General features: G+C 36.7%; 1 protein-coding gene across 1 annotated transcript; it reads right to left on the bottom strand.

Annotated features, from left to right (window-relative positions):
* Positions 1-819: 819 nt before the first annotated feature.
* LOC113814946 (V-type proton ATPase 16 kDa proteolipid subunit c) lies at positions 820-11,642 on the bottom strand. Its single transcript, XM_027367017.2, has 4 exons — positions 11,364-11,642; positions 3,709-3,901; positions 3,251-3,404; positions 820-2,768 (listed from the first exon to the last, which is right to left on the bottom strand). The coding sequence occupies exons 1-4, from the start codon at positions 11,431-11,433 to the stop codon at positions 2,706-2,708; spliced, it is 480 nt and encodes a 159-aa protein (XP_027222818.1). The 5' UTR covers positions 11,434-11,642; the 3' UTR covers positions 820-2,705.
* Positions 11,643-12,331: the final 689 nt, after the last annotated feature.

The raw sequence follows: 12,331 nt of genomic DNA, 5'->3' as shown, positions 1-12,331 counted from the left end.
GAATGAGGGTCAAGTAAGAACAATAAAGGAGACAAGATTCTGCTAGTAGAGCACTTTCAATTAATTGATAAATGTATATCATAGTTCATAAAAAGACAATGCGAGTCTTCCATTGAAAATGAACTAGACTTGAAATAGGTTAAAAGCAAAATAAAGTATGATGCATTTCATAATGTATTAATTAATGTCAAGGCCACTGCAGCACATAGATAGTTCCACAAATGCTTAGTTATCAATAAGTTTGAGCCTTACCTATCCTACCAGTTTACTGTTTTCCTTGATTTTTGGCAATTTGTTTACTTTATAATGCTATTAGTATTTGAATATTATAATGCCAAAAATATTAATAATACCAATAGCATTAAAAGAAATAAAATCTTGATAATCTGAGGAATTGCAAAATCAGGTAAGGACACCTAGGCTCTCCTATTTAAATTCCTGGTGGCTAAGAGCATGTGAGCCATTTACGTGACAAAATTCACTAAAGCTGGGGCACTACATGCATCTGTAGTCAATGGATTAAGTGTCAGTTTAACTGTAAGTGTACAGATGCACATTTACGCAGAAACAAACCCAAAACAACTTTTGTTGTCACTTTAACTCACATTGTACTTTTAAATAATACTTCAACTTTTTTCTTCTAATTTGTCTAGTTGACATTTAGTGCTGAGCACAATCAATTTCATGACAAAAAATTCTTTTTAAGGATCTCTATAAATCATTTCCAAAATACACATATACATCTTTAGATAGAAGGCAGAATATCTAACTTTTTACCATGTAAAATACTTGATCAAGAAATGGTGAAATAAAACAGTATTTGACATGTAATTTACTGGAACAACTTTTACACCAATCTAGACCTAATATACTGTACATACATACACACCATCTTAATATTAACTTATGCACTGATTAAAACATTTACACTTGGACAAAACTTGGTAATTGGGAAGGACAAGCCAGACTGATGACCTCTCTCGAAAAAACACGTCTTTTAAACGTTCAGACACTAAGTTGAGTATTGGCTACATGGAATCACAAACATCCATTGGTGGGGGGTATAAGGGAAAAGAAGATAAGAACCTAAAATGGTGTCCTTCGTTTACTAACCAGATAATGGTGCGTGAAATTAAGCCACTTAAATTCTTAGTACTGATTAGTCTTTGATTCTATATACTAGAGACTCGAGAGAATCTTATAATGACATAAATCCTCACAATTTCACACATACATTACATCTATCTTTAAGGGAAGTGGAACCTAAAACCTACTCAACAAAACAATAGGTTTTACATACTTGGCAAAGGACTGGAATGTTCACTAATTGAAGACGCAGGCTTCAAAACCTACAGCATCAATAAATATCCTAAATGCTTAATTGTGCTTTATAAATAGTTCCAATCTTTTTGTTTTACTACAACCATATGCATATTTCTCTTTTTCTTACAGATTTAACCAGGCAAGATTTTATGACAGACTTTTTAAGCCATGATATGTGAATATAAACCCCTTAGTAGCCAAGACATTTCTTCACCTTGATTGTACATGGTGGCCAGAAATAAACGAACATAAAAACTATGACCTCTCTTTTTATTGCAATATGCAGCATGTCACTTCCCCTAAAATAACATAATCTGAATATCTACAAAAGACTTTGATAATATATCTGAAGATAAATATTATACATATTAACAACCTCGTAAAAAACAATTACAACTAAAATCACTTCCTAACTTGGATAATCCCATACATGATGACACGCAGAAATACTGAAGCATTTACTATATTAACAAATGTTCGAGTTTCCAATACCAATGTTTCTTTTCTGCTAGATGCATAATTCTAGCAATGCATTCTATGGTGTGTTCAAAAAGCATTAAGCTTTATTATCCTAAATGAAAAGGTTGGTTGGTCTCCTTTAATCACAACCTCTTTTTAAGATAATCCAATAGTTTTCTTACATAATCTTGTCTTTATTCAATGGCAAAATGGTCAAGAGACCATTTCCAAAACATGTAAAACTTCCCGCTTCCTTTATGCTTCCCTACCTTAAATGACGGACACCAACTGCACACTCCTTTAACATGTGGTTGACAAATTGATTAGTCAACCACTATTTCTGCACAAGGCCTCTCTTTGTGTGTGTGTGTGTCTGTCTGTCTTTGGCAATTTAGGAATTATCAAAGTTAATTAATATATTTTTTATTACCCAAGTTCTAGAATTACTGCTAATTTATAAACAATGCATTCATTACAGGAAGGTAAACATAATAAATATCTAATTACATAATCTATGTTTGCAGATCAACACTTCACCCGTAACCAATGCAGTTCTTGCCATACAACATTTCCTTACACTGCGTTTGCCAGCAAGTTACATGGTGCTAGCAAAAACTCAGTATAAGACTATTAGACTGTAAATTAAAATTTTGTACCTCATTACAGAACTTTTCTTTCTCCTAGCAGTATTCAAAAATGAACAGTAATTTCTTCAGGTAAGATATTCCAGCAATGGTTTCCCCTTCCCCAGTTGATAAAACAAAGATTATGCCAAATGATCAGCTAGCACCACTGTAACACAAACCCGCCACAATGTACGAAAGTCCTCTTTTCAAATCAATCTTGGTATTCCCATTCCAGGCAGGTCTAGGTAGGTGGGCATGCCAGGAGTATGACACTGCCTTTGTAAAATATCCTTGCGTTTAAGACGATGAAGTCTTGGTGTACAGGTAGATAGCCACAATAAGACCGTACAGACCCAGCACCTGGAAAAGGAAGGGAAGCATTATTGTAGATACATAATATTGTTAATATTTCTGATCTTCCCATCAACATTACAAAGAGAAATTAAAGTTCATAAACTTTGGATCAATCAAGTAAAATAATAGACATCATGGCTAAGGACAATTATATAAATCACATTAAAGAAAGTTTCTAGGCTAAATATACATTTAAGAAAATTATGAAAATTTGTAAATTGCATTAGATGTTGGTCCACTGCCTCCAATGGGCTTCACACTGCTATGTGAAAAAAGAAATTTCTATTGAATTACTCTAAGAGTCCTGTCCTAATTACCTCAAAAAGCCCTAAACCTTAATTTTACCGACTTTTTACAAATAGTTTTCAACAATTTTCCACACATTCAAAGTTATGGGTAAGGCTGATAGAAAATCTTGCACACCAATCTGTAATATCAAATCATAGTTCAAGCCATCTCCCATGACATTTTCCCCTTCCACAACTTACCTCAGCGAAAATAAGGATGAGGATCATGCCTACGAAAAGTCGTGGCTGTTGTGCAGTTCCCCTCACACCTGCATCACCGACAATGCCAATGGCGAACCCTGCAGCCAGGCCAGACAGGCCAACACTCAATCCAGCTCCAAGGTGGACAAATCCTCTGTAAAGGCATCTCACATTAGTGGAAACAGACAGCACGCATCAAAGAATTTTGACGGAGACACTTTTTGACATATTTGAATCTTTAATTACTCTATACCTCTGGACATCAACTGAAATTGAAATGCAAAGGCAATACTTTTAACTTCATACAAATAGATACTGATAAAATAATGGCCGACAAAAATATAAAATCAATCAAGCGCAGAAAGCAGAAGGCCACATGAATCTAATCTTTGAAATCCGAGAAGGGGTGAACCACCTCTAAGGTGTTATATAACATAGTTCACAATAACAGCACTTACTGGTACAAGGTGTAGCCTTTGCTGGCAGCATCAAGCTTTCCAGCAATGAGCACAGCCACCACAAGTCCGTAAATAGCAATGATACCAGCCATGACAACTGGGATGATGCACTTCATGATCAGCTCTGGTCGCATGACGGACATGGCCGCAATGCCCACGCCGGACTTTGCTGTGCCATATGCAGCTCCCAAGGCTGGAAAGAGAAGAAGTTACTTTTGAGACTTTATGGTTTCATCAAATGAACTGACAGATTGCTTCAATATATGTTTAATCTGACAGATAAGCAGGAAGACAATGGTAAATTTGTAAAACTGAATTATTAGTTTTTCACAAATGCTAAAGTCAAGGCATTAATCAATGACCACTTATTGTATACAATATCTAATGGTATGCATTTTCAAAAAGATGTCAGACCATTAGATGACTTTAGCATTCATATCTTCATTTCAATGCACTACAATCATGGGACAGAGTGCATTACTGTAAATATATTGATCCTTGTGTTATGGATGATGGTTTAACCCCTATGATCCAGGTGAAGCAACCATCTTACCATGAAAAATTTTCGCCCAAGGGGCAGGTCATATGAAAATGCCTCAATGGAAAAATTTGGCCAATAGCTGGGGTGATGGGAATTTGCTATCTTGAGCATTTTAGCTCTTGGTTGGGGTGAAGGGAATGACTTGTAATGAGGGAACAAAGCTCTTGGAGTGTGCTTAGACTCAATGAGCATATCAGAAAAGAAGTGTGGAATAACCATCTGTGAGCCATGACTGGAAGAGCACTGGCTCCAGGGAAGACTTTTTCTATGCTCAGAAACCAATTCGTGCCTAACGTGACCAGTGGTGCAAGTTGTATAACAGAAAATCGAGGATTTCTAAAAATCGCAAAGGCAAGGCAAAGAGTCTTAACACTGCACATGAGGATTTGTGCGCCTGATCTAATAAGAACTATTCTTCTATAAAAGTGGCCACTCAACTAAGCCTAACGAATAGCTTTTGACCTACGTATGGCCAGTGAAGCACTTGGATCAAAGGGGTTAAATTGGCAATACCTTTAACAGAGGCACTGTCAGACAATTGGTCTGAAACCCTCTTTGGATGTTGATACCTTCATCTACAATATAAAAAGGTTGCTGCTCATTACACTATTATGTAAATACTTTGGTTTAAGTTCAGTCTCATAAGGTTGTCACTTGTTAGACAGTCTAAATTCAATGTAAAGAAAGAAAAATAAAAAAAGGAAAAAAGAAAAAGTGGATCATAAAAAGACTGAAAATGCCAAATGGTATGATGATCCTAAAGAAAAGGAATTAACAATCATGCATCATGAATAATTGGCAAAAGTTAAGCCCACCATCACTTATCTAAATCAGACTTGGAGGATCTATACCCATAGCACCATATACTTGATATACCTTTGCCCCCACCCCCTACATTCCCAACCCTCCTGTCTATGGTTAAAAGTTCCTACATAGCTAGTTACACAAATATAGGCTGTTTGTACCAAAAAAAGAAGCACAATACTTTCTTTGACAAGGGTTTGAATCCAATAAAGAGTAGCTTCACAGCAAATGAGATGTAAATGGCATGTTTTGATTACACTGGCATTAAAATATTATGTTTTAATCAAAATACATCAACTTGATATCGTGTACTGCAAAGCTGTTTATTCTCATCGACACCTTTCATTTGTTAAATGTGAATTAGAGACAATAGCTTGTAAACCTTTATTATTCAAAATCCCTTCCCCATCCACAAACCCTGAATTCTGAGGATGGTCCCTGAGCTCCTTAAAACCTTAGTTTCATTTTGGTGCAGTCCTATAATCCGTCAAATCTCAGGGAAGGAAAACCCTGTAATTCACCCCAGACTCTGGAGAACCCCGATTCACATTCACTTTCCAGAAAAAATCATGAAGTGGTGTAAAGCAATCAAAAATACTGTATGGAAGTTTTCTAAATTACCAAAAATGTGTAAACAAGAGTATTAGGTGTCAGCTGATTAGAAAAAAGATGACTTGGTGAATCAGGAAACTCCAAAGTCTGAGTGAGTTGCCAGTTTTTTCTTTCCTGTGACTGCATGCACTAAAGGTGTAAGACCCACCACTTATGTTATCATTTACTAAATATCAACCAAATATTTTTCAAGTAAATAAAACAAGAGAAAACAATAAGAGTTTCATTTAATATATGATCCAGTACAGGGGATCCTCATCATTCTTTACCTATATACAATAAATAATGGCACCCTATATCCTATGGTAATACACTATAAAAGGATGTAATTCAGACTGGAACTGTTAATAATATTATTAGAGAAAAGTTCACACATCATACGAATGCAAATGTCACATACTGAAAAATGGGGTAATCATTACACGCAACACACTAGTATGGTGGGGGTGGCTGTTGGCATCTGATAGAGGTGACAGGAAGGAGTGCTTGACTGTGCACAAGTAGATGGAGAGGATCATCACCTTTCTCATCAGCCATCTCCTCTTTATTTTCAACCAGGCTTCTAGTGAAGGAATCTGGAGTGGCTGAGATGGACGGGTGAGGATCATCATGCCTTCCATATGTCATCATTCACAAAAAGATAGAAGGGTAGTCTTCTTCTTTCTGGCTTTTGCTTTAAAAATCTTTTGGAGTCCTAATTGAGTACAAACACTGGGATGAAGTTGCTAGCTATTATAAGTGATACTGTATTTCCAATTTCTTCAGGCTGAACAAACAACTTCCCAGAGTGACTTCCATGAGTGACATATGCATGCAACTATCAGGTAGATGCATTATGTCTCACTGAGGTGGAACGGGTTTATTCTTTCATATTTTACCATGAAGATCTGTAATGAGTTTCTTGAATGTGGTTAAAACAGCTAAAAGCATTAGGGGGTAGGGGGCTGAAAAATCAAAAGCCCAACTGTTTCCTTACTGCCGGATATCAGCAGTGCATTTGCTATTCTTTTACATTTTTAGTATTTGCAAATTATGTTTGTGTCAAATGTGTTGATGCTTATGTCTGGGTGAGTGAGTCAGCATTATACAGGGGCTAAATAAACAATGATCCTTGATAGTGTCTGAGAGTGCAATGGTGAGGTGGCATCATTCTGTTTTGGTGGCAGGAAAATAAATCATGTATTGTTTTTGTTAGCAGCAGGCATGAACTTTTTGGTACATGTATAAATATTCTGCAATTCATGTCCTTATTTTTTCAAAGTTCAAATTTACCTATCTTTTTTTAGGTTTCTCATTAGCTCCTTAAATGTTTGCAGACATGTGTGAACAAACATTCAGAACCTGAATGACAAAAGAGTGAAACCTGATTAATGATGTATCACAAAACCTCAGTCATGAAAGAAAGCATCTTGTGATAAAACACTTGTAATTCAAACACACATGAATGTGCACAGGAAAAACAAAAACTAAGCTATTTGTACTTTAGATAAAGATAAATATGGCACAACTAAGAATTAACAAGAATACCCAGCTTATTGATTACCAATATTGGAAAACATGATGCAAGTGATATATATTACTTGGCTCTCAGGAACTGGGGTGACTTAAATTCCTTTGTTACATTTCCTAGATTGGACGATTTGCATGTGTTTAGGCAACAATATCTATGGAATATTTAAGCAACAACAATATAGGAGTCAATAAATTTCAAATCTAATAGACTGCCAAAAGTTAAACGATTGATCAATTTAAATATTTGTTTATCATTTCTTCAGTAAATATCAGTTATCGTATATGCTGTTCCAACACTTTACAAAGACTCTCCATATAGCAATGTGCTATCTTCTTTAAACTTTAATATCAACACTGTAGAAATACTGGTGATATATCTATTCTATAATGTAAAAGATTGTATTATAAATAATTTACGCTTACTCTCTAAATGCATTTACCATGACAATCTGGCTTGCTCCCTTCCAGTCAGGATAGTTGAACCAACTTTGAGCACTCTGTACTCTCCAAGAAAGCAAATCCATAATAACAAACACCCAGCCAGACATATCACACAAATTAAGAAAGAAAGAAAGAAAGAAAAAGAAAAAGAAAAAGAAAAAGAAAAAGAAAAGAAAGAAAAAAAGAAGAAAAAAAATCAGCATATTTTCTTTTGAGTCATCTATCACTTATTTTAGGTCAAGTCAAATATTAATTGTAAACCATTTATGACACACTTTCAATTAAAATACTGCATAAAGTGGTGATATTCTATCTATAAAATATTTCATAATTGAAGTCTAATTTCATGTAGCCTACATTACTCCTAAGACAGTTTTTTTTCTCTCTCGTAAATTATTGAATAATAATGATAGTCAAAATGAATTCATCTAAATATCTCCCAAACCTTGTGATATCTTTATCATATTTGTTTTAACTGGGTCCTGATAAAACCTTATCACTTATTTGGATGTTTGCATTAAAATAAAAGCACTCGAGTGGAAATTAAAGCAGTCAAGTTATTTCCTATTCTCTTGATTAGACATGCAAGTCTTTAAACTATTTAAGCTAAGAGCTCCAGGTGCCTTACTGAACCATGTGCCAAAATTTAGAAGTGCAAGGGGAAAATACATCTTGTGCTCTATGTACTTTGCTGTATCGAAAAAAAAAAAAAAAAAAAAAAAAAGAAAGAAAGAAAGAAAGAAAGAGCCTTTAGGCCTACTTTTGAGGGGTTGTTTCTCTTAATGATCACTAAGTGCCAAACAAGCTGGCAACTTTTTAGCGTGCACAACTTTGAGCAGACTTGACCTCACATCATGTAATGGGATGTCATCTCAATATGAGGGATAGCATGATAATCCCAGTACGATGGATAACATGAGATGTCAGAGCTGTGGGTAGGTTAATGCATACTCATATCAGAGACTAAGTCTCCAACTCCGTGCCATAAAACTTAGTCCACAAAATAAATTGCAGTGACTCTGCGTTTCTTTTGGTCATTGCTCGTGGAAAGAGTTAATGATGGGTACCCCGGCAAATATTGTCTTCACCTCAGTATGCATACCAAGAGTACAGAGTGGACTTGGGTTGCGAGTAGTGCTTTCTGCTTCCTTTTTCCTTGATTCATGTCTACAGATTATTTCTGACAATTGCAAATTTTAGTTCTCTACAAGAATATCATCTTTAATTTGCTCTTGATAAATTTGTCCACACTTACCACTAGATAAAATGAAAAAATCTATGAACTATGGATTACATGCTGTAGCTCTGAGCTTCCAAGTGTTGGAAAAGCAAAGTTCTATTACAAATATTTGGTAATATAGAACTTAGGTTAATCTTTATGGTATGGATACACTAACGTTGGGCAAAATGAAGATGACATTCTTTTAGAGAACTTGTAGTTGGTACAAGACCATCTACAGACATGAACAGCAATGCCACAAATAAAGGAAAAAGATTGCAAAAAGTGCTGCTCACACCCTACATCCACTCAGCACTACCTAGTTTCATCACGGGATGGAGACAATGTTTCCCTGGGAGGTGTTAGGGGGCAGAGACCCCACCCCATCAACCCTTCTCTTGGGTATTCAGGCATGCCCAGTCATGGCAACTTAGATTATTGAATATATTGTGACATAGTTGAAGACAGTCTCTGGTAAGTGCTCCCGTACTGTAAAGAATTACCAGCACTTGGAACGATTCTTCTGCAAAGATGAAAAGCTATTTTGCCATGATATATAAGGTGGAAGTACATTTGACTCTGTCAGAGAGTGAAGCATGGGGGGCCATAATATCACTAGACTTTGTTGTGTGAGCATAGGTACATAGACAATATATATCTGAATAATGACCACACTAAGACAGGGAAAATCTATGCATACTCTGATAAAGAGAAAAAAAAACTACACATACTGATAAAAAAAAATAATTTGAGCAAATAAAGAATAATCTCAGAAATAATGAAAACAGATCCCAACAAATGCTGCCTGGGGACTAAGTCTATGATGATTGGGTAGGGTCTGGCTAGGAAATTCAGTGATTGGGCAAGACCAAACTCCCAGTTAGGAAGGCTTATAGTTCACTGGACAATATTTGTGGATTCCCATGAGTGCCCCTCTAGGATTATGGGTAAAGTAATAGGGACAGACTTAGAGAAGTGCAGTCACTTTCTCAATTGCCACAGACATTGGCAAGTGATAATGACCTTTCCTTTATTTTTAATTCTTTCATTTCTAAAGGTGGTGTTTTATGAAGCAATTCATAACAACACATACATACTTCCCTGAGACTACTTCCCCCAATCCGTGTCATTATTACTTCAACAATTCAAGTTGCCATAACTGGGCGTGCACTGCCTGAAGGGTGGAGGTGATGGGGGGCTTTGATCCCAACACCCCCGGCAAATGTTATCTTCACCTCGGTATGCATGAAATGACTAAAGCTGAAACTCAGGAGCACTGAGTGGACTTGGGGCTATGAGTGTTGATTTCTTTCCTTTCATTTGTGGAATTACTTTTTGGATCTGCATATTATTCCTTGTACCGACACCTGCAATTTTTTTGTTCTCTCAAAGAATAAAATTATAAAGATTAATGCAGTCCATCTCTGAAATACTTCTGCGAGGACAAAAAGAAAGAAAATAAATAACCAATAGGAACACATTCTCCGTTCTTTCCTAGCATTGTAGGCTAATGCTACTGTTCCTTAAATTTTCATCATCTGCATCTTATCATTGCTAAAGCATATACTGTATCCAATTCAGTTTGTGGAAGTTTGTAGAAAATTCACGAACCTTGAAATACTGGATTGGAAGATGATCAGTAACCTATTTAAAAGTTCTGCAAAACCCATTTCAATATCAATAAAAGCCAAAATCACAAAAGATAAATCAACTCAAAATCATCAATAATTCCAGATACCACATACCAGATGGCTGAACATACAATCATCAATCAACATCAATGGCAAACACGGAGGTCAAGTACGAGACCATCGAGTTTCCACTGTCTCTGGCGAGCTTCAGGTGGAAGCCAAATAAAAAGATGCAACAGCAAAGAGCAAAATGAGCAAGAACATAAAAGCACAAGCCACAGGGTAACAACAACAACAAAAGCATATATTGCATAGTGATACAATCAAATATATTATTGTATATACAGATATTGTGAAATTCATAGATTCAAAAGGTATCTAACAATATTGGGGCAATAGTGTGGAAACAGAAACAAATACAGATATGGGGAAATACAGTGCATGTAGTATTCGCAAAAATCAATTCTTGGATGGAAGGCGATCTTCACGTATGGCAAAAAATGAGAAAAAGTCTTGATATTAAGTTGCAGCCAATAGAGTAGACCGCCATGGTTATTTACATCCTTTTCCTTAACAAAATAATCAAAGGAGGCTAACAATAAAGAGTTGAGAGACAAATACATGGTCCTGATGGATCGAGAGACCAACCCCAACCCATACGGAACACCCACCATATCATCCTCCATTTTCACCATTACCCTACATCTCCTAGGCTTCTAACAGCATCCCCGTAGGCCTAAATTCACCCTAGTCCTCCGCCTGCATCTTAAGAACCTTCTTCGTTAATTACTTCGGCCCAGAACCTATCGAACAGAACCCGTCATCCTGACTTTGCCCCAAGATCCCCCTGTCACAGCCAACACCTCAGGCTCGACGTCCCTCGTATTTCACTTACCGCTGAACACCATAGCCGCCGTAGCACCCATGGCGCCGAAGAAAGGAGAGTACACAGGTGCATCTGCCATTTCGTCCTTTGTTCAAAGTCTCGCGAGGAGGAGAGGAGGCGATAAAAGGTCCGGGAGATGGAGCGTGTGTCTCAGCCCGACGGAGGCAAGATGGCAGACTCGGGTTGACGTTCAGGCCCGGCCTCCTTCACGCTTTCTGTCGCGACACGTGATTGGCCGAGGGCACTTTCGCTCTCTCGCTCCGGCCAATCGGCGCTCGCGATACAAGACTATTGACGCACCACATGATCGATAAAGAGGCTCGTGGACTAGTCCGCTCGGGGGAGATAGCCCTTGGACTGGACTCGTGATGGGCTGAAACGAGTCAAATAAGCTAGCAGACTACACACAATTCCAACTTGAATGTAATTTTGACAAGAAGGTCAAGGGTCGGGATGAATGGGTTATTTTTAATTTATTATTATCTTCCCAATGAATTTGTTTCCGATACTATGTCTTTATATGGAATTCAGAGATAGAATGACCAGCTTTGTATTATACTGTTAATGGACATGGGGGATAGAGCAAACAAGGAGTACATCATCGATAACAGTAATATTGTACAGTTTAAAGTGTTTCAACCTCGTTCAATAAATACAATTAACATTGTGACAATATTTGAGCCAATTGTCTCGCCATTCCATAGAAAAGGCTAGCGGGGAATGGAGACTCAGTCTTGCGTAAACAAACGTGCAAACACTATAAACATCTTGAAGGATTTATATATATCTGGCGAGAACAGTATACTTACATGTTGTACAATACGATATAAAGAATGCAACTCTATTCTTAATTTTTTCATCAATATGGTAACTCTCCTCCCAACCATATGGATATCAAGAATGCATCACATATTTCTACACCGTTACAACCACCACTGTTAATATCATCAAAAACTAATAAGCATTTACAAATAATT

The sequence above is a fragment of the Penaeus vannamei genome, chromosome 13 (assembly GCF_042767895.1).
Source record: "Penaeus vannamei isolate JL-2024 chromosome 13, ASM4276789v1, whole genome shotgun sequence".
NCBI classification, from domain to species: Eukaryota; Metazoa; Arthropoda; class Malacostraca; order Decapoda; family Penaeidae; genus Penaeus; species Penaeus vannamei.
The sequence above is the reverse complement of the archived record's forward strand: the minus strand, read 5'-3'. Positions and strand labels throughout refer to the sequence as shown.

What these genes read in the sequence shown, in the direction of transcription:
- LOC113814946 (XM_027367017.2), bottom strand. Translation starts at nt 11,433, where the DNA reads ATGGCAGATGCACCTGTGTACTCTCCTTTCTTCGGCGCCATGGGTGCT. An exon ending in GGCGGCTATGGTGTTCAGCG is followed by an intron (nt 3,902 to 11,363) that starts GTAAGTGAAATA and finishes TTCTCTTTCCAG; the next exon opens with CCTTGGGAGCTGCATATGGC. An exon ending in TCATCCTTATTTTCGCTGAG is followed by an intron (nt 2,769 to 3,250) that starts GTAAGTTGTGGA and finishes TTCCTTTTCCAG; the next exon opens with GTGCTGGGTCTGTACGGTCT.